At 37.8% G+C, this 26606-nt stretch overlaps 1 protein-coding gene across 1 annotated transcript in view; it reads left to right on the forward strand.

The window, feature by feature from the left end:
- Window positions 1–26606, forward strand: part of VEPH1 (ventricular zone expressed PH domain containing 1) — a 115566-nt gene that overhangs the window by 48802 nt on the left and 40158 nt on the right. Inside the window, exon 7 of the mRNA XM_063307773.1 lies at window positions 11141–11535. Coding sequence (XP_063163843.1) covers window positions 11141–11535 — 395 coding nt within the window. The remainder of the gene's footprint in view (window positions 1–11140; window positions 11536–26606) is intronic.

Consider the following 26606-nt stretch of genomic DNA (forward strand, 5'->3'; position numbering starts at 1 on the left):
GAAGGACTATACCATTCTTCAATCAAGGATATGTGATAGCTGAACAACCCTGTTAGAACCTCCGACAAGCTCTTCCAAGTAGCAAATTGCAAGAAAGACACAGCTATTTCATGGCAGAGACCTAACTGATTTCTTACAGAAGATTTTGAAAATTAGGCCATCATATGCATGGATTTCTGTGCACTCCTTTAATCATGTTACAAAACCACATTGTGGATTTTAATTTCCACTCCATCACATATACAAAAAACAGCATTTTTCCCAGACAGTTCTTCATTGTCTTGATGCATAATTCTCATAAAAGCAGGTAATGCAAGAAAAATTGTATAGTGATTTATTTGTATATTAAGTGGAAATTCATTCACTTGCTTTCGCAGATGAAAATATAGATCTTTCTTCATGTTATTTCTGTACTGTAGAATTGAGAATTACATTGGGGTCATGCAAAGCACTTGAAAGAGTGCTTCATTCTCTTTGAAGGGATAAGCAGCTGCTTGTTTGTGCATGACCATGCAGCAGACAGTCAGGAATGGCTTTTCAAGCAGTTGCATGAGCCTGGAAAGAGATGCAGCTGCTTTAATGGTTGCAAATAGGTGCTTGGATCATACTTCTGTGCACTACAAAGCTCTCTTTTGAAGTTTTTGAACAGCCACAGCTGAAACATCATTTGTCAAAATAGCATGTTTTTTATACAATATATCAGAAAATACTTTCTCATGTTTGTTCGTGTTTAGATTCCAGGTTCCAGAGACCTGGAAAATGTTCAACTAAATTGTTTAAATAGTTTTTCCCAGATTTTTTAGCAGTAAGTGAAAATATTGTAATGCAAGTGGCTTTCATCTGGAATCTTGAAATAAAATAAGGAACATCTCCCATCTTTATCAGAACAATCCATAATTCGCTGCAGAATTCCATAGCTGACATCTTCATTAATAATCAAAACAAATGTTCTGTTTTGATTATGTCATACTGGCTTGTTTTAAATTGTTAAATACAGAGTATTTATAGAAATTACTGTTCATATGAATTAACCCTGCATTAAGGATAAAACAGAAATAAGCATAAACTATCTTGTTGCAAAAATAAGGATTATATATGTACATCTACACATGCCATAAAACAGGTTATTTCAATTTCAGTGGAGCTTATTTCCAAAGTTTACTTGCTTCACAGCAAATTTCAGTAGTTTTCAGGCACTCCAAAAATAATTCTGAAGGGAAGAAATAGATGCACCTTCCGTTTCAACTTCCATCAGAAGGAGGATCTCTGAAGCTATGCTCAGCTAAGCCCAATTACAACTCTCTCAATTATCAAGAATTCCAATCAACCAAACATTTTTATCCTGTTGAGCATCCTGTCCACATATTCTTTTTGGAAATGCCTGAAAAAGGCTATATTCTCTTGGGTTTAACGTTCATTGTGCTAAAAGGATATACTTCCATGTAAAGGTGTGCAGAAATAGATCTATTCAGAGGCAGCTACAGAGTCCAGCACTTTCATCAACATGATGAAAGCAGTGTCACACCAGTGTGATGTAAGCTCCACCCCGTTTGTATGTCCAAATCAACATTGTATGCACATATGAAAGGGATGGAGCTTGCCCTGCAAAGGTGCAATGCTTGTCATTATTTTGACAAACACATCAGATCTTTTAGATGCCTCTGCACATAGGCCACTTTATGTCCAGAAGTTGCAATTAATGCAAAATATGGTAGCTAGGCTACTAAGTGGTTCAAAGCACAAAGATCACATGACGCCTATACAGAACAATTTGTACTGGCTGCCAAGTGCCTATCCTGCACATTTTATGGTGTTGGCAGTGATCTTTAGAACTGTAAAGGAAAGTGGAGCATCTTTAAGAGCAGCAAATGTTCTGTTCTTGAGCAAGTTATATTTCAAGTACTGCATATTTAATTTCTAAATTAGCACAGAACAGTAGACCCCAGCACCACCTTTTGGACACATCCCATGCGAAGAACCAGATCCACTGCAAAGCAGTGTCTCCACAGCCTAATCTCACCAGAGAGCCAAGAAGAACACCATGGTCAGTGGTTCAAGTGGTCAAGAGTTAGCAGGGCTGCACTGCCTACATTTAGGTAAAGGCATAAACAAAAGTACTGTCAGTGTCATATCCCATATGAAAACCTGCATCTAGCATCCTGAAATGTTAGAGCCCCAATTCTCTCCTAATGCTCATACATGGAAACGAACTGGTTGATCCACCCAGGGACCTTCTAAACTGAAATCTCTTGGGGTCATGTAGGCAGAACCTCAACAGCCATGCTCCTGCAAAGATAGCTGGAAGGGCAGTTTTTACCTCCCCAACTTCTCTAAGCATTTGCTAATGTAATACTATTAATGAATGACCAAAAATCAGGGATGTTTTACCCATAAATATATTCCATCCCCAATAATTCTTATCATTGCATAAACATTCAGTGTCCCTGATATGAATCATTGCCACAAAAAGGAGGCAAAACAAGGAAAGTAAACCACATGACGATACAGCATAAGGAAATCAATTTTATGATTTCTGTATCACAATTAAAAGTTACTCATTTACTTAATAGAATTTTTCTTTTCATTCATGATATGCAGAAAAATACACTCATTGTCTTTTTGTACTATGCAAACTTGTTTAATAATTATTGATTCATTGGACTAAATTATTGGCCATGTATATAGTCAAAGTATATTGAAATCAGTCACCAGTATTTTTACCAGTATTTCAATTTTTAAGCATAGTTTGAGGCTCCAAGATGTATTTAAGAGTACAAATGAAACAATATTGGCCTATTACCAATACTAGTATCATTATTATATATCAAAATAGCAGATGTTTTTCAGATCTATTTTAATAGATCCATTAAACTTTAGCTAAGGGAGAGTATTTAAATTATAAGTCTCAGAAGAAGTCTATTCAAATTGATATGAGTATAGCAACAAGCTCTAGGTCCCTATCTAATATTTAATATCTTAAAATCCCAGAAAATATCTCATTTCACTTTACATTGAGGTATATTAACAGTAATGCAAGATACTAAGCTGTTTTTCAAATAGCATTCTGCTAGCTCTATCAGCATATCTTCATAAACAGTTTGGTGAAGTTATTCCACAAAGCAAGTTTAAATCACATTCATAAATTTGACCCTTTAAATTATTACAGTTTATTGAATTTTTAAAAACCATACTGTGTGTTTCAAACTCAGTGGATATAACCTTATGAGCACTTTTAATATATGTCTTTAACCACTTTCCTTACATCTGTTGGGGTGTTCAAATGAGAAAACAGTGGCAGAACTGATCTTATCAAAATTAGACTTTTGATTCCCTTGATCTCATTAGGAAAAAATGCTTGACTTGAATTCAGTAGCAAAATGCTTTTCAATAATATAGGGAAGACATAGACCAGGGCTTTTCAAACATGGCAACTTTAAGATGTGTGGGCTTCAACACCCAGAATTCCCCAGTTGAAGTCCACACATCTTAAAGTTGCCAAATTTGAAAAACTCTGATATAGACTATATGTCCAGCCTTAGTTCTATGTGCTCCATATACAGCACTTTCTGCTAATGGTAAGGATAGCATTTGGCAGATTTTGGTCTGAACTCCACAATTGCAAGGAAGGCTCACAATGCATGAGCAAACCAAGCGTGTTCATGCATTATCCTGTGCAAACTAGGCTCTATAATCTGCAAAAGGCTGTCTTGCAAACCAACATTCACCAATTTGGAAGTACATGTAATGCGCTAACAATCAATCGGGATGTCAAGAATGGATCTTGGGGTAAAATGGATGTGAAAGGAGAGGAAATAATTGAAAGAAGTAGAGTGAAGGTATAACATCTGCAGGAATAGAAAGTGCAATATGAGAAATATTAGAAAGTAGATTCATCTCCTAATAGATTGGATGGAAAATGGATGGAAAAAAAGAGGATATGGAAGCTGCTTGAAACAGAGTGAAAAGAATTATGTTACAGAGTGCCTACAGAAGTGTGAGAAGCTATACTAATGGAATGTATGAGAAAAGGATACTTGTGGTACAACGAAGTGAAAGAGAAAGGATGAGGAAAAATACATATAAATAATTGTTGAAAAAATGAGGAAGATTTTGCATGGAGTAAAAAGAGAGAAAAGGACAGTTTGCAAAGTCAAGGAGAGAACAGTTAAGATTAAAAGAAGCAGAGAAAATGCACAGCAACTTTAATGGAAATAACAAGTAGTTTGGGAAGTGGATGAAGAGGGCTGAACAAGGATCCTCTAGCAGAATAGCTTTCCAAATGCTGACGAACTTTGAGTCCCAGCAGCCCAAGCTAATCTGACCAATGGAGGAGGAACTAGGAATTGTAGTTCAGCAGCTTCTGGCAGGTCATAGGTCACTCCATATGGCTCAGGATTTCTCAAGCTACTTTAACTGCATGAAAAAGAGCCCCTTTAATTACTTTAATTGCATGGAAAAGAGCTACTGCAGTAAGGTTCCTGAACACAGAAAGGAATGGAAAATGGAAGCCACCATCTAGCTGTGTTGGTGCCATGTTATGGCACCATTACATGTAGGAAATGGTGCCATATTATTGCACTATTATGCATCAGAATTAATTCACCACTTACATATCAACCATCATCTGTGACAATTATTCCAAATTTGGAAATGACAGAGTTCACCATACCAGAAGTATACATGGAGAACTTTAAGTCAGTCCCTAAGTAGAAGTACCTTCCATGTGGGCTTCCTGTAACATTTGAAGTAGACTGATTTTGATCAGATTCAAAGTTGTGAGTTAACAAATATGCTTTGAATATTCTTGATATGCATCTCAAGAATAATTTCATTCCTTTAGGAATCTTTTTTTATACCAAAGGAAGTGAATTTTTGTACAGTAATTGTAGGCCTGAATTCCTTAACATCAGGAATTTTACATATCTGATGTAATTAAAACCATATTGTACTTCAAACCATTCAGAACTAAAATGCCCTGGCCCCAATTTATCTCAGTGATGCAGGTCATTCAGCCCACAGAGCTTACTTTTTTTAAAAAAATGAATGGAGATCATTGATATGTAATTATTTCATCTTAGAAATCGAGCACGGTCAACTTAACAACAAACAGAAAATGCCGATCTACTGAAACCTCCACATCACCGTGCTTGAGAATAACAAGGCGTGCAATTTTGATTGCTATCTTTCCATGTTTATGTTACTTAATAGTTAGCTGAAATTATTTTTTTAAAAAAGAGAGGCTTGATCTGGCATATCCAATCTGGCTCTTGCAGCCCCTACACCTTTTATTTTCACTTCCTTTGTCCCTATTTAGCATAGTAGTTCAGAAGTATTTGAACCGTTGGAAATGCACAATGATGTTGTATTTTTTGGAAACAATCCCATGTAAGATATTTTGCAGGACAAGAGCATTGTGACTGTATTTTCTTAGCAAGATTCCTGTTTGAATTCACTGTGCATGTTGGCTCAATAGCATAGCTTGTCCAGAACTATTAAAATCACTGTACATGGAATTTTTTTAACAGATTCTCCTTTAATGTAAGTAGGTAGGGAGGGTAGAAAACTAATGGACAGATACCCACAAAATGCAATATAATAAACCCCAATTACATTAGTCCTTAGAGTAGGTGAATATATGTAGATCCTGTGTGACCCTCCCTCTTGCATATGCAGAATGGAAGTATTAAATACAGGTCCACCTTTCTGAGTTCATGTATATGAAGTACTTTGAGCATACCCAGGGATGATTATGAAATCTATTCCAGATTCCACAATGCCAGAGTCTTGGCAGAGCAGACCGCATTCATTATGCTCTTTGCCAGAACTCTTTGGAATGGAGTCTATTCAGCCTTAATTTTTACCAGTAATTAATTTTATTAGTTTTTCATTTATGAGAGCAGTCAGTAGATAAGACAGATCTCCCAGCTGTGCAAGTAAGAAAAGCTAAGTAAAGCATTTCAGACTTGTTGGATCAGTCATGCTTTCAGGAAACAGCTTTCCAAGAAAACCATGTTGCTGTGAAGGTCGCCATGGATATAGACCAGTCATAGATATTACTGTACCCTCTGAAGAGTATCTCCAGGGATAAGACTTTTTTTTGCAAGAAAATAAAGAATCATGTATGCTGTGAATCCTATGGGTGTAATGTTAGCCAAGTAGCAGAGTGCAAGCCAAGTTCTATATTTTATTGGCTGCTGAGCCATAGAAAACAGTGTAGAGCAGTGTTTCTCAACCTTGGCAACTTTAATATGTGTGGACTTCAACTCCCAGAATTCCCCAGCCACCATGCTAGCTGGGGAATTCTAGGAGTTGAAGCCCACACATATTAAAATTGCCAAGGTTGAGAAACACTGGTGTAGAGTAGAGTCAAAATTAGAACAAAATGTTCTCTTTAAACCAGCTATGTGTGACAAACATTTCCTTCTCTGACCTGAGATGATGCAGAAACTTCACCCAGCACACTTGTATTAGATTTCATTCAGATTTTTGTTCATTACAATGACTAAATCTAGAACTAGGATCTAATAATGGACAACAGGAAATATTTATGCAAAGGTTTCTTTTTAAAAAGACTAAAGTGAAAACAAATGCAATACTGAAATTTAACAAATGCACATCAGTGTACACAAAGTACGAAATATTTGTTCAGCATGTGTGCAGATAATTTCAATTCAGTCATCTGCTGGTGTTCTTTTTGGGGCCTGTCTTTTTTTTTCCATATGTCATACATTTATCTCTCTTTGTTTTCAAGCACCTGCCAAGGTTCAAAATCATTTCTGTCTCTTTTCCACTGAATTTGTTTTTTCTACATATTACAACAGGGGTGGTTTAATGTTTGTATCTTAACTTCCTTTCCAGTCACCTGTGCTGAGTTGACTAGGAGGAATGCTGGGTTTTTCAAAACAGCTTGCTCAGGGTTTTTGAGATTTAAAAAAAGATGCACAGTTAATTTGTGGAATTTACTGCAACAAGATGGGGTATTAACATAAGCCATTTTCAGACATTCCAGGGGCAGGTCCAAATTAATATTTATGGAATGTGCAGAAGCTATACCTCTACCTTATTCGGTCACATTCTTTCTTCATTAGCCCACCTATGAATCTTCTCCAATAGATGCCCATATGTCATCATTATAGGTCATCTCTTGGGCCATAAAATTTCATCTTTCCCTCAGCCATAGGCTATTGGAATCATTGTATGCATGGTGTTATTTGGTATTAACTGTTCAGAACTGCATTTCCGGTTGTTTTAGACCAAAAAGATGCAGCCATGAAATACCTATATAAGATTTGGAGCTTCAAGCTATTATATTATTTATCTTTTTATATTATTTAGTGTATACACTTTTTGCTGAAAATCATATCGTATGAAAAAGGGTATCAACTTGGAAAGTAAATAATAAGGACATCTAGGAAATAATTGTTAGATATGATGGACAGTATATTATTATAGTCAATAATTACACCATGCAAAAAGTGTAAGATTTTTCACTTTTCAAATAAATAATAATTCTTTGAAAGAACTTGGCCAAAGATGCTCTTGGAATTAATGATGGCATGTCTATGAGATATAGAGCTTTTTTTTTTTTTTAAATCCTACTTTCTACAAAAACATGAAGCCGTAACCCTTAATCCCCCAGTTTTTTCCCCTCTTTATAGTAGAAGAAGTTGCTTGAAACAGAATCTCCTTCACAGGAGAGGATTTAAAATCTATTATGATAGGGAATGAAAAGAATGAAAAACTTCAAATTAAAATACAATCTTTGAAGAGAAAATAAACTTTGACAAGTATGTAAGTATAGTCTCTGCCTGGTTTCTAAAGAAGACATGAGGTTTAACAGGTACGTTTCAGTAAAAAGTGCTATTGCATGCTGATAGGTTTTCCGTGTGTGTGTGTGTGTGTGTAACATTTCAGTGAACAGCCAAGTCACATAGTACCAGTGGGCATCAGACATTTAATTGTATCCAGACATCTTGTCAGTAACTCAGATCTGGATAAGATTGCTTTGAGTTATTTGTTTAACCTATTTTACGTTCCAAAGGAGAGAGAGACTGATATACGAAATAAATCCTATGCAGATTTGAAGAAAAAAATCAGAAAATATAGATTGAAAAAGTTCAGAAATGAAGACTGCTTTTTCTAAATATCATAACAAGAACTGTTTTTCCAATCTGGATATGTTCAAAGAGATTTTATAGGAACAAGTATCCCAGAGAAAAAGTCCCTTTTTTCTTCTCTTTTTCTTAAAAAAAATGGCATATATACACTGATAAAGACTAAAAATTGGGTATATAATCATGCATGTCAAAGAAAATCCAATAAGTGTAAACTTATGGCATGTCTATATCCAGTGATGATGAGAACTGGCCTGCCACAATAGTGTCTTTATTATTTTATTAAAATAAATATATGAATGCGTAACATAGAAAAACAGGAGGAAAGGAGGAAAACATATTCTTGATTAAGAATCAGCTAGTCATATTGCATGTAAGTCCTATCAAAGACTTCTTTGTATATAACATTCTTCAGAATTTAAGATTTTGAATTAAATCTTGATCCTTCATTGGAACACTTCATTTAAAAGAACAGTATATATTAGAGGGCCAGTTTGGTGTAGTGGTTAAGGCATCAGGCTAGAAACCAGGAGACTGTGAGTTCTAGTCCACCTTAGGCATGAGGCCAGCTGGGTGACCTTGGGCCAGTCCATCTCTCTCAGCCCTAGGAAGCAGGCAAGGGCAAACCACTTCTGAAATCTTGCTGAGAAAACTGCAGGGACTTGTCCAAGTAGTCCCCAGGAGTCAATACTGACTCAAAGGCATGTATGTATGTACTATATGTATGTATGTTACTAAGCAGTGAAACCAGCTAATGTCAGAATGCTTGTTGTGTGTGCATAAATTCTTAATTTGATAGGGAATGGTATTGGCAAAGGTTCCAATACTGTAATAAGAAAGAAGAGACTTCACATAGCAGTCTCTTTTTTATTATATTCATTTTTATTGCTATGTTTTATGGAAGAAAAAGCAGAAAAGGAAAAAGGAAAACTAATCAAGAAACCCAATTAATATTTTAAAAATGGGAAAAAAGAAAAAAGTAATCTCACTTTTTCTGGAGTGGCAATGAAATCATATGAGTTATAGTGATAAAGCAGGAAACTAATGTGGCCCTATGTGCCCTTTATTATAATCATGTGGTTATGACCCAGGAAATGAATCAAGTTGCACATGGAGGAGGGATCTTTTGTAGGGAGGACTAGTTGAAGTCAAAGGATCATTTGATAGTGTAAGGTTCAGCTGAATGGGTAAAGGGAGCAGCTTCCCAATATAACCTAAGGCCTTTAAAATTGCCTGACAACCATTTAAGGAAATTGACAAATCAAGTGTATGATGGTAGCCTATGTAACATTTATTTATTGACTGATTGATTTATATAGCCACCCATCTCACATATGTGACTCTGGGCAGCTTACAATAAAATTGATAAAAACAAATAAAATACATAATATAAAATAAAAACACATCACCGAGCATCATAAAATAACCATCAACAAAGCCAAGAGATGGGTTCTATCACACTTCTGGGGGCCCAGGCCAGGTCACAAAACCAAGTTTTTAGGCCCTTGTGAAAGACCAGCAGGGTCAGGGCTAAAGTACTCTCAGATCAAATGACGTTCCACAGGGTGGGCACCATGGCAGAAAAGGCCCTTCCTGGGCCCTGCCAGGCAACACTTCTTAGCTGATGGCACCCACAGCATCCTGCTAGACCTAGTGAGTCAGGTAGAAACAATTGGTCCCAAGCCATGAAAGGAATTACACCTGTAAACCCACTGGAAGCCAATACAAACTGCAGGTAGCTATGCTTGACAGGAAAAATGGAGTGAACAATTGAAATTCCTGCTTGGCTGTTTAATATATTTATGGTGAAATGTATAAGGAATCCTTGTAGTAATAGTAGAGTATATTACTTGGAAAGATGAATACTGTACATGGCAATAATACCAAGTGGTTAGCTGAGAAATAGAATGAAAGCAAATGTTAGATTGATTGTATGCTGCAACAAGGAGTATGAATGGCAGAAAACTAGAGCAAATGAATGAATTTATGTATTTTGGAAACATGACTGCTGAAGATGGAAAAACAGAAAAAATTTAAAATGTGCAGATGCTGATAGAAAGGCAGTGGGTAATATGTGATGTTTTGAGAGGAATGAATGTTTGACAAAAGAATTTAAGGTTACTGTATGTAAGAACATATTGCTGCCTACTCGTTCAGCTCCTATAAAATCTCTAGTTTGAAGTGAACTGCAGCTGATTACTCTGACATCTCTAGTTCTGTATGAGATCTTTGCTTCCTCCCCTTTCATATCCCTCTAGCTGTTTTCACCTCCACTCTCACTTCTCCCGTTATGTTGCAAGCCAGGTAAAAAAAGGATCCCCTCTTTTTATAAAATGCAGATCAGCTTCATTGGTGCAACTGGCAATGACATCACACAGCAGGGTAACTGCAGGCACGTTAAATATGCATTTCCCCGTATGCATATAAATCATAAGTGGAAGCACTATTTGTTATGCATGAAGAATCTGCATTTAAGCTGTAGAGTGGGAAAAGGGGACAGATTTTATTCATTCCACTTTATATAAAAAATACAGCCCCATATATGTGCATAGGACAAGCAAGTCTTTAGTATAGGGCAGCCTTTCTCAACTTTTTGACCCTGGAGGAACTCTTGAAATATTTTTCAGGCCTTGGGGAACCCCTGCACATTCAGGCTCAAATATAGGACAGAAGTTACAAAATTACTATATTTGTTTCATGGGTAGGCCTGTATATATGCATTGACAGTGTTCTTAAACTAAAAATAAAGAATGAAACATACCTCTTTAATATGAAGTTGCCTGAATTTAAAATAGTTTTTTAAATAAATCGTGATCTCCCATTGAAACTCTAGTGACCTCTCACAGAACCCTAGGGTGCCACAGAACCCTGGTTGAGAAACCCTGGTATAGGGCAACTGCTCTTTGCATCTTGTTTGACACTGAAATAATCATTTGGGCCACACATCTGAATTGAGTCCCTAAGCAGTCTGGACCACTTTGCCTCCATCCCCAAACTATTAGTCCATGCCTTTGTTTACACTGCAGGTCCAAAGGTTTAGTTGTGCATCCTGGTCATATGAAGGACATCCACTCAGACAGCAAACAAGAAGGGGAGAATGGAGGTGTAACAGCCAGCACCTCTTTTACTGATCTGTATTTGAGCCAAGAAGCCAACAAATTGCCTCCCAGGGCAGGCTCTGAAGAGTCACAGCTGGAACAATCTTCACTTTCACGCCCAAGTATCAAATGTTCAGAACCAGAGAAACTGCCAGAACCTGTTAAAGAAAACTGCCATGAAGAGAACCCAAAGACAATAAAGAATCCCACGGAGTATCAAGATAAGCTTTACTTTCACTTAAAAGAAAATCTCTCTAAAGTGGAAGCATATGTCATGGAGATGGGGAAGAGAATTCCTTTCCCAGATGAGTGTCTTATAGAAGGTAAGAGATCTCTAATTTTGAAAGAAAAAAAACCTGAAGCATTTAAAAAAGTACCTTAAGACATTCATCCAAGCAGTTAGCCAGCCTCCTCTAAGCATGAATATTTTAAACGTGTTGAAACGTGTTTTTATATAATGATCCCAAGTTAATAAGCACTTTCTACACTTCAGCATCCTTATCCTTATGGGCCAATTAGCATGTTATATTTGCCTGATTTCTGAGGTCTCCCATTAATATCTTAGAATGTTCCAAATGGTGTATTCTAAGTATCTCAAGGACATCAGTGCATTAAACTAGGGCTAGGCACAGATATTTCTTTCTCAGAAATTGAAAACAGTTTTAAAAAATATGCACCATCCCACTTTCGTCTTTTTGTGCAATCTTTCTGCTTTTTTCAAAAATGTGCAAGACTAGTTTCACCAGAAGCCATGTGGGACAAAAGAAACATGAGTAGTCTATATTAAACTTCTGAGATAAGTGCCCTTCCCATTATGGTCACAGAGTCTACTAGCTGCAGATTTATTGATTTATTTGTTATCCTGCTTTTCCACCTAGTGCTCAAAGCACTGTACATAGCACTTCCTCCTTCCCTTTTCCCCCACAACTAAAACCCTGGGAGATAGTTTGAGCTGAGAGAGTGACTGCCCCAAATAAGCCAGGGCTTCCATGGTGGAAGGGGACGCGGTGGCGCTGCGGGTTAAACCGCTGAGCTGTCGATCGGAAGGTCGGCGGTTCGAAACCGCGCGGCGGGGTGAGCTCCAGTTAATCCCAGCTCCTGCTCACCTAGCAGTTCGAAAACATGCAAATGTGAGTAGATCAATAGGTACCGCTTCGGCGGGAAGGTAACGGCGTTCCGAGTCGTCATGCTGGCCACATGACCCAGAAGTGTCTATGACAACGCCGGCTCCAAGGCTTAGAAACGGAGATGAGTACCGCCCCCTAGAGTCGGATTCGACTGGACTTTACGTCAAGGGAAACCTTTACCTTTACCTCCATGGTGGAGGGTGAGATAGAAGTGGGGAAACCAAGGTCTAGTCTATATCTTAACCACTGCACTTTTTGTAGTCCAATATACCTGGTGTCCAACAGGTTGGAGAAGGTTGGTTTACTCTGTGACAACTTACTCTGTGACAATATTTTAAATACATAAAACTGTATACCTTTGGACCTTTCAATGGATCCTTTGTTGGGAGTATGTCCGCAGGAAAAAAGAGTGATTACGTTAATTAGTGGTTTCATATATATATTCCATGCAGTATCCTAATATGAAGATCTAATGAAAGGAAAATAATGTCTAGACCCCAAAATGATGTTTTCATTATTACTGGCAGCAGAGTGTGAGAGTGATGGATCAGAAAACTGCTGATATGTAAAGAATCAGAAGATGAATCCAGTTTCTCAGAGTTGTTTTGTAGATCAGGCTGTGAGTGGAATAACCACTGTATATATTTTAATGGAGGCATATATACACTGCATTACAGGACCTAGACTTAATCTGGCAGCAATCTCAGATACCCTGCCTTTTCCCTCCCCCCAGTATTAGAATGATTATTCAGTGATTGGCCACTGTGAGAACAGACTGCTTAGCTAGATGCGCCGGGGGGGCTGAATCCAGCAGGGCACTGCTTATGTTCTTGTGTTCTTGTGACTCAACTCATCATCACCAAATCCAGGATAGGAACATAGTACAAAAGATAAACCTGTGCATTATATAGTAAACCAGTCTAGCCCAGGGACAAAATTGCCACCGTATAAGGGTTCCCCAACCCTGCACCAAATATATTGGGATTGCAAATCACAGCTGACTGGAAATGTTAGGAATTGTAATGCTGACACAATTGAAGTCTGTCAGTTTGGGAAAGGCTGTGCCTTTACAACCATACTTCTTAAATAACTTTGTTAAGCAACAACAAAATGTATACATAGTACTGATAGCAGCAACGTAATAATGCTAGCAACAATGTAATATAAGACATTAAAATGGAAAAAAAATAAATTACATCATGAATGAAACAAATGCAGAAAATTTAATTGGATTAGTCAAAAATAACATTCCTTATCCCTCAATCAACAGACTAACACAAATGTTGAAAAAAAAAGTTTTCTACAACCCACTACTGCAAATCAGATATAGATAAATACAGACATAGATGATATAGATATAGATATGGATATACAGTAGAGAAATAAATAGATAGAGATAGAGATAGAGATACACACACATATATTTATCTTTTCAGAACTGTACAATATTTTTTGGACACACCCAAACACAAAAAAGACCAATTTTTGATGCATTGATAAATTCCAAAACTTAGAGATATGGCCAAGAATGTACATGTTTGACACATAACAATGACTCATGTTGAAAATCCTGTCTTTCAGCTCCAAATATCATAATGATAGACTAAGCCCAAACCATGTGAGTTAGCATTCCAGCTCTTTAATTGCATTTCCAGCCTCAAGTAGTCATAAGCAACCCTTGCTGAACAGGATCTAAGATGACCTATATATATACAGCAGTATTTTCTGTTGTATTAGTTACATTGTTAGATCAAAAGAAAGCTTTGATCACAACCTTTGTCACTGCATTGGAAGAACAGGACGTCTGAGCTTGTTATTCCAAAAGTCATATAAATATTTAATGCTGACTTCATCTGCTCCTCCAGCTTTTTTTTTTTTAAAAAGATACTTCTTCCAGAATCTCAATACGTTCTTCCAAGATCTTTAACAAACAGGGATCAGAATATCCAGATAAACTTCCAAGAAAAACTTTAAGGTGACTCAACCTCAATTTGAAATTCAACAAAAGTTTAAATACTGTTTCAGCAGAGTTAAGCTGGTTCAAGTTAATAACAGCGCTATTACATTTTCTGTAATAGCATCTCCTTGCACCTATCAAGTGATTGTCCAGAAACAAGCTAATATTTCACATAAATGTACTAAGGGAATCTTCCATGTCACTGTCTCTCCCACAGTAATTTGCTCTTGTGGCATGTAGTGACATGTCCCACATTTACAATTCCTCTGTAAACTAAGTTTTCTCAAGAGCTCAATTAGAGGGTTGGGTGGTTCCCCATGGAGACAGCCATATGTTCTCACAACAGTGTATCTTACAAGATGACATACTTGTCATGCTGTATCCTTCCACAGTGGCACAATTGGGAAGATGGCACCACAGCATCTAATTCACAGTTAGAAACACTACTGTTATCTTATCCGGCAACAAAAAACAAAAGAAAAGAGCAGTAGATATATGTCTATTGGAACATGAAACATAAATGATCTTATTTCCAAATTTAATTCACTTTTTATAAACTCCCCAAAAGGCTGGTTGTGCTTCTTTCCCTTTTCATATCTTCTTCCCAGATTCCCTCAAGATCACTGAAAACATATTGGTCCAGGACTAAATAAATCTAAAACAGTCTAGACACCTGAGATTGAATTGTGCTTTCCCAAAACAGTTATTTCAGTTTATCAATCTGGAAAACCAATGTTTTGAAAATAAACTGATTCAAGGTTAACCATTGGGCCACACTGCTCTTTATTCTGAAAGATGCCATTTTTTGCAAAGCACTTCTTTATGGCCATTGTTTCTAAGGAGAGAGGGGAGCTACAAGCCCTGAGCAGACTTGAATAAGCAAGCTTGAGATAATGTGCAGTTTGACCCTTACATACAGCAGAGAAAGCTGGTTACCTTAATCCCATATACATACTCCCTATCCCTCATATGCATACACAGCTTCCTTCAGCCGTTTTTCCCCAGTAAATGAACAGCCCAGTTGCTATTCCTAAAGAAAAGCAGGCACTAACTATAAATACACTTTTAACAAGTATTATTATTGTGGAGTAAACTATTTCAAATATAACGCTTTTTGCTGACATCATGCCATAAGCTATAGATGGAAGCTGGTATGTGTGATTCTGGTACATCTTACAGAATAAGCCTGCTTGGAAGCATGAGCAAATCCTCTCACAATATCACTTTCCATACAATGAATAGTTTAGGGACACATCTTCATTTCTTCTCATTGCCAAAATGAACTACAGGTCCCAGTATAGCAACTTGTTTCATTGCATCATTGTTGCAGAATTTATTCTACTATCATAATTTCCTGAAAATTTCTTAAGAAAGACTCTTGGGACAAAAAGTTCCCAGAATAAAGAAATTTCATGTGACTCATTTACCATATATTCACAGATAAACACTCATATCCATTGCATATAGCTATCCCGAGATACCTCATAATCCATTTGTTCTCAAGTTTGGCATTTATGAGATCTGCTATAATTTCTCCCTTTCTGTTCTGCAAATTAAACTTCAATTTCTAGTGTTTCTTAAGAGATTGTTCATAAGTTATGACCACAAATAAACAAAAATTCAGACAACCACTAAATGGCAGCAAAGGGTTAGTTTTCTTTATCTCTTTGCTCCCATCTAGTGGGTGTCGAGTCCAGATTCTGGCAGCCTAGATATTGTACATCTTCTACAGTTGCATACTGGGTGTCTGCAAGGTATGGTTAAAAAAAGTCAAGATAGTGGCTGTAGTGCACATAAAAATGGACAGAGCTTTGATTGCATTGTTGCATTATTGCATCTTGACTTTTTAAACCATACCTTGTCAATACCCCTTGTTGCACAGCATTTGCTGAGGTTTCATTAATAATAATGTAAAGACTACCATGATGAAGCAGTGTCATGATCACCGTTGCGATGTTTGATACATCGTAACGGTTCGCATGCCAGAGTGTTGACGCGCGTTCCTGGCTGGGAGGGTGCTGCTGATAAACCTTGTACGGGGAGATGTGTGGGGCTGTGCCAGGAAGGAATGTGTTTAGGTTATCTCTTAAATGTCAAGGTCTTTTTGCCCGTTGATCAGCAGAGCTCATTAGGAGCACCTGGGAGTGTGGGATTGTACTGTATGTAAAGGGGGGGGGGACGTTGTTGGAAATGGAGCTATTTAGTTTGAGTTTAGGCGCGCTTTTCTCATTCTCAGCTTTCTCTCTGTTTGCACTCTATTCTAAATAAAACCAGACCTTAAACTTTGATTTTGAGTCTGAGCATTTTATTTGGGTTAAGGCAATCATTACAAGCAGTCTAGGTCAAACCACTGAGCTAATTAGAAATAGTATGTTGCAACCAGTGGTATACCTAGCATATTTGACACCCAGACGCATCATTTTTTAACACCTGCCTCCTTCATTGCTGAGAGCCAGTTTGGGGTTGTAGTTAAGGTGTCAGACTAGAAACCAAGAGACTGTGAGTTCTAGTCCCATCTTAGCCACAAAGCCAGCTGGGTGATCTTGGGCCAGTCACTTCTCTCAGCCCTAGAAGGAACTGGCAATCCACTTCTGAAAAATGTTGCCAAGAAAACTGCAGAGGGGCAGTCACTAGGAGTCAAAACTGATGTGAAGGCACACATTTTTTCCATCTTTCGCTGCTGCACCCACAACTACCACCGAATAACTGATGCACCCACAGGCAGCAGTGACCTGACTCCACACCCACCTCTAGCTTCCTCAAGTCTTCCGAAGCATCCCCGTTATTGCCTATACTCAGGGCCTAACGTCCCTCCACCCCCTCCCTTGGTACACCACTGGTTATAACATTGCTATATTGTGATATACAAGTTCTGAAATTGCCATTTCAACAGGGCAATATCTTTTAGATATCTTGAAAATGTGATATAATTTCTCCTAAAAAATGAATTTGGATAATAAGAGCGTGTGCCAGTACACTTGCATGAACCTTCAAGCTGGTGAGATGTGGGCAACATTATGTTGGCTTGCAAGGTTAGAGTCTCTAAAAACTCTAGCTTGCATAGATTAGTATGAGCATTCATGGAGTAAAATGGGCTTCTGGGTGCATTTGTGGCACACTGGTCAAATTGTCCCAAACCTGACCAGTCCTGTCCTTACCTTTAGCATGAATGCTGCATATGGCATTGTTGTGAAGGTAGCCCCCTCCCAACCTCACATCCAAAATGTCCAATACACAAACGTGCACAAGCAGGAGGACTGATAGTTATCTGAGCATAGGCTACAGAGATCCCCTTATCCCTCCTCTTTCTAGAGAGGAAAGTGATACCCAAGCCTCAGAAGGCTGAGGTGTGAGGCAAGGAATGGGAGTCTCTTTAAAAAGGTTGCAAAACAACAAGAAACTGGGATGATTGAGGGAAGTGAAGCCATCCATGAAGGGCAGGTCATAATGAGGGTTCAGGCTGAATATGATCCATTAGAGAAATAAATGCCAGTTCTCTCCAACATTCTGCCAGGAAAACCAAATGAACATTCACAGCCTGAACAATGTCAACATGACACTGGAAAATGACACACACAGTTCAGGTCAGAAAGTATCCAGCAAGGTATTGGGAAGAGCAGGGGGCAAATATGTGTAGCACTGGTATTTATGATATAGCTGGATTAAAGCCTAAAGGATGTCCAGCTGCTGATGCGGCCAGAAGACATTTTGATGCTGCCAAGACATGTTTTCCTTTGTTACATGGAATACCAGAACTATGAGCCAAAGCAAACTGGATATTGTCAGAGTAGAAATGTCCTGATTGAAAACTGACATTCTGGGAATGAGTGAACTGAAATGGACTAGAAAGAGTCACTTCGTATCAGAAAAGTATCAAATCTTCTACTGCAGACAAAACAATTTAAAAATGGAGTAGCTATCATTACTAAGAAAAGAGTGTCCAAGTCAGTGCTCAGATATAACCCAAACAATGGGCACATAATCCAAAGGCAAGAGTAACTGAAGCAAGCTTGATATTTGGAAAAAATAAAGGTAGTTGGAAGAGGGGCTGACATAAGACAAGGTGTCTAGATATTTTTACTAACGGCCCAGGCATGAGCTTACAAGAACTCAAAGAAGCAGTTACAGACAAACAGTCCTAATGAAATTATTTCTGTAAGGTTATAAAGAAGAGATTGAACAGAACTACAATCATAAGACACAGAAGGCGATGAGAGTTTCTGAATTTGGAACAGACTATTATTTGGTAGTATCAGAAGTAGATCTTGGGGAAAATGGACATGGAAGAAAAACAAGGGAGGGAACAAAACTCCAGCAAAAGTAGAATGACAGCAGGAAGACGAGCCACAAATCTTGTTTTAAAAATCTGTAACAGATTTATTTTTCAGTTACACTACACTTAATCTTAGCCCAAAGGCCAAGAAGCAATTTTTTCAATTATTTTGCAGCAAAATGAAATTTTATTTATTTATATTGGCAGAGGCTAAAGTTTGCTTCTTCTGAAACGTTCTTGTTTATTTTGAAAAATAAATTCCACAACAGTTCAGTACTCTGATATTTATTTGTGTACATTTGCAAATCTATGCATGTAAAAATGGAAATAAATACTAGTGAGTTCTGTAGGATGAGTACATTTTAAAACTGGACATTATAACTTGGAGTTCAATTTTGTACTTGGATATTTCATAGAAAAATGAACAGTATCTACATTGCTGGAAAAGTATTGCCTTTCAAAAATAATACTTTAATTTTTCTATGTGATTTCCAGTTTTTAAAAAGAATAAGAGGGTGGGATCATTTCCATTAGTTTATATTGCAACATACATTTTGTGATCTCCCAGTTTTTTAAAACATGTTTAATTGGATTCGTAGCTGAATTTCTAGCCTGTTTTTCTTCTGAACAGATCTGATAGAACATTATTGTTTTTCCATTATTACTATATGAAGCCACAAATATTGGTCATATGATGCCACAAATATCATCTTGAAAACACCCCAGTTCTTTAATGTACAGGAAATCTAGGGAGTCAGTCAGTATAGTAATCTTTAAAAATGAACAAGAGGAAATGGAAAGTGTATTGCTACAGATGTGGTTTACACATCATAGTTTCTGTCCTAAGAGACTTCTCACTTATATGGTAGCAATTTTGTGATGTTTCTTTGAGCTGCATCACCTATGGATGGAGGGCAGTTGAATATATAATTGAAAGTTGGAAAAGAGTTGAAGTGAGGAACATAAACCAAATTTCCATCAGCTGCCTTTGAGTGATGACAGCCCATTCAGACATGTGAATATCCAGATTTCATATCAGCTGTCTAGCTTTTCATGAGTAGTACTAATAGATTATTGTATGCTCTGTTATGATTAAATTGGGAAAAGAACATTGGTATTAAAAGCCTGTCTTAAGCTTTGCTTGTATTCTTTATTCTACAAGATAAAAAACTAAACAACAAAATATTGAGCATAAGTCCAAAATCCCCTTAAAAAACAGGGCAGTGGTACCCTGGATCTGCTGCAATTGTCTGGTGTTATGTTTTATGCTGTACTGTGAGATAATTAGTACCATATGATGAAATAGATGGAAAAGATCACTGCTCCCCTGCAGTGCTTGCTTCTGGAACCTTTGATAAATTTAAGTATGGCATGAGCCAAAGTGTGATTGAAGACAGATGATATTCTGCTAGCTCTATATAACCACAAACTTGCAGAGACACAGAGCAGCATTTCTGAATAGCTGTTGTATTTTCACTGTGCCAATTTTAAAAAACCAAACAAACAAAAAACTGGCCTTGTATTATTTAAATTTGGTATTAAGCTCCAAAGCCCCAAATTCTGTTCCCATATTGTAGAAAGGTCACAGGCTGACACAGATGCACACTTTCTAATGCAGGTTGACTTTTGCCATAGGATTTTAGAACCAAAAGTAGCACAGATAAGGAGAGCATTGATCTGCTATCCAAATAGCTAATCCAGAGAGCAGGAGCAAAGAGAGGAGTTTTTATAAAGAGAGAATAAATTATTTAACCCCAAGTCACAGCTGCTGGGGGGGCGGGGGGCAGGAGGTTGTGCATGAGAATTTTCCAGTTCTCCTCCAAAGAACCAAAGTGCAGTTCATAACCCTAAATATAGTCCATTTTAATGTGATAAAGATTAAAAATAACATTTAAAAAACCTTAGCATAAAAAGGAAAATGATTAAGAAACCCTTTGAAAGCTATAAAAAGGGTTACAGTATAAATATTTCTTGGCTGTTTTTAATCCTTTGCATGCCACCTAGAATCACTTTGATGAGATGGGTGGCTATATAAGTTGTTTAAATAAATTATAATTAATTATTATTATATTTATATCCTACTGCAACCTAAGAGGACTCAGCAACTCACAAGTCCATAACAATAAACATCAGTAGTTAACACAGAAACATAAAACATCATAAAACTTTCCAACATGGGCCAGTAATTCAGCAGCCATCAATATATAACACAGTGTCATGTCCAAATGCCCTCCAGAAGAACATTGTTTTCAGCTGTTTCCAGATGGCCCTCAGAGTGGGACTCCGTCTAATTTCTTGTGGAAGGCCATTCCAGGGGAGTGGTGCTGCTAGCAAAAGAGCAGCACTTCTGACAAGATCAAATTGGTCAGGCCAACTCTAGGAGTAGAATGTGGTCCTGAAGGTTACCTCGTGCTACGCCATAAAGGTCTTTAAAGGTTAAAAACAGCACTATTCATCATGGATGCTCACCTTAGACTAAGCAAATACCGGCACACCATAGACAACCTCAAGGAGCAACTGGAACAAACCATGACCCAGAACACACAAAAATGCTGACAACCACCATCAGGACTACATCTCTAAGACAAGCTGAAAAAAGGGAAACAAAACTCCAAACCAAACTGCTCAAGCTAAAGCCCAGAAGCAAAGAGGTGCCTGAACCCAAATGCATAGTCAACATGTCCAGCCGCCCACTGAACACAAGATCTTCTGGAAAGTTCTCAGCTCTAACACAGATGATGCTAACCAGTTAGAATTCTTTGCAGCCTTGGAAGCAGCATTCAAAACCACAGGACTTGCCACGGAGACCCAAAAATACATAAGGCAGACAATCATACCACAGACCAGAAGGACACAGAATCAGAACCAACTCAAAGCAGAGGACAGAGCACAATAGCTCTCAAAACCTAAAGAAGGACCAAACCATCACCATCCTCCCAGCAGACAAAGGCCAAACCACAGTTATCATGGACAGAACATAGTACATACAGAAAGCCAAAGAGTTACTGGAGGACAAAGAAACCTACATCTCAGTAAACAATAACCCAATACAGAAACTGGACAACCAGATCAAGAGAACCTTCAATGACCCAACCAAGAAAGGTCAAATCACAAAAGAAGAACAGTGGCGTATGAAAAGCAGTGGACCCGCCCTCCCATGCTTCTATGGATACCCAAAAATACACAAGTCTGTCTTACCTCTTCATCTACTTGTATCATTACCAGGGACCCCAACATACAACATAGTCAAAGAACTTACAAAAAAGCTTGGACATATCACAGAGGGGAGTGAATAATCTATCAACTCCCCACTACAGTGCCTCCAGAAAATCAAAGGCATAAAAATAGAAGATGAAATTATGCTTTCATTTGATGTCACTGCACTCTTTGCATCCATAGGCCCAGCACTAGCAAAAGAATCCATGGCAGCAGTTCTATGCAACACACCTGACCTAGTCAAATACACTAGCATTGAAATACCCAGCATCATGGACCTCATCAGCCTCTGCCTCACCACCTACTTCCAGTTTGATGGACAAATATACCAACAAATCAGAGGAACACCCATGGGATCACCACTCTCAGGACTCATAGCAGAGATTGTAATGCAGCTTCTAGAAACTATAGCACTCCCATGCATACTACCAAAAGTATGGATCTGGTATCTAGATGACACCTTCATCATAATAAAAAAGGAACAACTAGAGAAGATACATGAAACTGTCAGCAACATCTTCAAAGGAATAAAATTCACAAGGGAAGAAGAAAACAACACACTATCCTTCCTGGATATCCTCATCAGCAGAGGAAATGATGGTAAATTAGGAACACGAGTCTATCGAAAAACAACCCACACTAACCAAGTGCCCCATTACCAAAGTAACAACCCAACCTCCCACAAAAGGAGCTTTGTAAGAATTCAGATGAGTGCAAACACACTGCACCAATCCAGAACACCAGAAAAAGGAAACAGACCACCTATACAACATCTTCCAACAAAATAGATACCCACCCAACTTTATCAAAAAGTGCCTGACCACTCAACCCACAACAGCACAGTTATCCCCACATCAGAACATCTTGTTCCAATAATATTTCAACACAATCTGTTGCACTGACACAAATATGCATATTTAGGGACCTCCACCCTTAGTGAAAGACTTCTTTGGGAGAGATTACATTGATCAGTTATCCAAATACAGTATGTTTTGGTGGGGAGAGTGGCAGCTGTTGATAGGACTGCATGGGAATACCATTCTGAACTTCCTTTGAAACCAAAAAAACTGTAATGTGGGTGATGGTGACCCAGGTGCTAGTTCCAAGCAAGATGGATTACAGCAGGTCCCCAGTTTAAGAACGAGTTCTATTCCTAAGTCTGTCCTTAAGTCGAATTTGTATGTAAGTCAGAAGAGTTATTTAGCATGAGTTAGCCAAATGTTTGTCTTACTGTATAGTATATATTTTACCTTTCTATGCATATAAAACACTTAAGAAACACTTCCAAATACACTAAAACATCTTAAACATTATAATACACAAAGTAATATTGTGTATTTAACCTGAAACATTGTACTTACATTGAATTTTTAATATAATAGGAATTATGGCATAGGGACGCGGTGGTGCTGCAGGTTAAACCACTGAGCTGCTTAGCTTGCCGATCGGAAGGTCAGCAGTTTGAATCTGCGTGACGGGGTGAGCTCCCGTTGCTAGTCCCAGCTCCTGCCAACCTAGCAGTTCAAAAACATGCAAATGTGAGTAGTTTAATAGGTACCGCTTCGGCGGGCAGGTAATGGCATTCCGTTTAGTCATGCCGGCCACATGACCATGGAAGTGTCTATGGACAAATGCCGGCTCTTCGGCTTTGAAACGGAGATGAGCACCGCCCCCTAGAGTCGGACACGACTGGACTTAATGTCAAGGGAAACCTAGGGATTATGGCAGTCTGTTCTTAACTAGGAGTCATCCGTAATCCAGGGTGTCCTTAAACTGGGGACCTGCTGTATTCTCTTTCTAAAGTATATGAAAATTCAGTTAGCCCAACATGCTACACCAGAATTACTGATTGCACCAAATTAGAAGGAGGCCAAATTACATTTATATTGGCTACTCAAACTATGTTCTGTAAATACAGTCTTATAAATAAGCATGAAGAAGACCATGAAGATCTCCACAAAAGGCTCTTCTCTGCATCCCAGGAAGAGAAAAGGACATTTTCTCCCTTGGAAAATTTACTTATTTGTTACTGACATTCTTTGAGAAAGCAAAAAATCTATATTTTGTGCTCATTTTTGGTCTAGTAGTTAGCTGATTTAACTCAGATGTTTTTATACACTGTGGCTTATCAATATGCTTAGTGTGGATTTTATTTTGCATGTTTTTCATTGACATTGTACTAATTGATTCATGCTTTAGTTAGAAGTTGAATGAATATTATTTTACTGTTAATTGCCTTGAACAATATTCTTTTTTATTTATTAGATTTTAGGGGGAGATGGGCGGTGATAGAAATGTGAATAAATATTCATTCAGGAACATAAGATCTCATACTGTACATAGTGCTCTCTCTTCTCCAGTTGTTCCAACATCAACCCTGTTAGATCACTTGAGTGAAGAAGGTTAGTCACCCAGTGAGGTTCATGGCTCAGAGTGGAGTTAAACTTAACTACTGAACCATACTATTCTTACCACGTTCTTTCTAAGACATCACTATTTGGAGTGCTCTCAGAAATGTTGCTATGCAAATGCTATAGCTCTTACTGCATTCATGACACCACTACTGATATCAACATTCCACTTTCCAAGAACAAATTTATACGGAAGTAAAACCTGTTTAGTCTTAAGTATATAAGACAGTTCTTTTCTCTCTTTTCTCCCATCACACACCAAAATATCTTTAAACTCTGATTTTTAGTTGGATTCTATGCCAAAATGAAAGTTGTTAATGATAAGCTTTGAAGCCAGTTATATATGCAGTAAAGCTAGACTTAGATTTAAAACTAGACTGGCTGTGGATTGTGGGACCACCTGGTTCCAAGAATATTCTGCCTTTGGCTTTGGATGGGGTTGCACTTCCCCCATTCAAGAGAGGTGTGCAATCTGGGGTCTTCCTGGACTCACAACTCCCGCTTGATGAGGTGGTAGGTGAGGCCAGGAAGGCCTTTGCACAGCTTCATCTGATGCTCCAGTTGCACCCTTTCCTGGATTGGGAAACCTCTTAGTCACTCATGCACTTGTCACCTCGTGGCTTGACTAATGCAATGCACTCTACATGGACCCACCCCTGAAGACTACTTGGAAGCTTCAACTGATTCAGAATGCAGCGATGTAGGTAGCTATGAGCATGATTTGTTATGACCATGTGAAACCTTTGCTCCAGTAACTACACTGGTTGCCAGTTTGCCTTCAGGTGTGATTCACAATGCTGGTTATGACCTATAAAGCCCTACATGACATCGGGGCTAATTATTTGAGGGACCCCCTGTCTCTGTGGTGTCTACCCAGTTGATGCAAGTTGATAGGGTGGGCACATTCCAGGATCCTTTGATTAAAAAATGCTATCTATCAGGACCCAGGAGGCATGTCTTCTCAGTCACAGGACCTGCTCTCTGGAATGAGGTTTCCCCTGAAATCCAGATGGTTCCCACCCTGTTGGCATTCTGAAGAGCCATAAGGACTTGGCTGTTCTCCAAGGCCTTGAGCTGGAGTGGTTGGTTTTCTGTTGCTGATGCCATATTTAGGGTGGTTTTTTTTTATTTCTTTGCTTTTCTTCCTTTTCTTTGATTTTGATTTTGTTGTTTGTTTATCTCTGTTATACTGTTTTTATATTGTTTTTATGTATTGCAAGCCGCCTAGAATGGTTCTGAGTCAGGCAGCATCAAATCAAATCAATCAATCAATCAATTTATCTATGTGCAAACTTAGTGCTGTTTTTCTCATGTGGATGGTACATCCTTCAACCTTTTTTAAAAATCCTGAATCCTGTTTTCTACATAAGGATAAAACATTGTGCAGCTGAGATATTAACATTTGTAATATTACAAAATGTAAGACAAAAATAAATATTAAATGCAGATGGGCACACTTAGAACAGAGATTCTGGTCAAGCTCCAAAGAAAGGAAAGAGAGGAATAGTGCAGGCCCAATTGAACACATAAGAAATAAATTGAACAATAGGAAATAAATAATCAAATATGTCAGCAATGGTAGCAGCAGCATAAAAGTACTGACAGTGCATAAAAAGAAGACATGTCATTATTTTATGTTATGTTCCACTGCATTGTCCCTCTCTTTCTCACTTTCTCTCATTTTTTTTTATAGAATGCTTTTTCTAACCATTGTTAAGTTTAGAACCTGCAAAGGTCAAATGTGTTGACAATAACCAAATAATATCCCTGCACACTGCTATTTTTTAAAAAAAAACTACAAAGAGATATTAAATAAGCCTACCATACGTTGTTTATTTAAAGAAATTCCCCATATTTCAGAGCATGATGGGTCTTTTTATTTTGTATATGTTTCCTACTGCTTAATGTATGGTTTATGATAAAGACTCATCACTATCTATATGGCTTTTATTATTTATTATGTTCCACTTATTAGGAAACAAATAGATGTGGCTTCCATTGATCCAAAAATGTTCTGTGATAATGTCCCATACTACTTCCACTGGACATATCACTACAAACAAACATCCACATTTTTGTTTTGTTCGTTACTGAAATAATAATATTGAGATTGCTCTGTAGAGTTTAAGTGTGAGGGATTCTTGTTCATAGTTTCTGAGCCTTCTTATGTGATTTTTTTTTCTGCGATTAATACTATATGTGCCATAAAAACAGATTATTGTCTTCTGTATCTCACGACATTTTTGTTTAGTAATTTAGAAAGCTTTTTAATCACAGAATCTACCAGTTAATTATAATCAATTTTAAGCAGTAACTTATTATATGAAAAAAAGGTGAAAGGTCCCCTGTGCAAGCACCAAGTCATGTCTGACCCTTTGGGGGGATGCCGCTTTCGCGATATTTTCTTGGC

Source organism: Candoia aspera, chromosome 6 (assembly GCF_035149785.1).
Source record: "Candoia aspera isolate rCanAsp1 chromosome 6, rCanAsp1.hap2, whole genome shotgun sequence".
In the NCBI taxonomy this organism is placed as follows: domain Eukaryota; kingdom Metazoa; phylum Chordata; class Lepidosauria; order Squamata; family Boidae; genus Candoia; species Candoia aspera.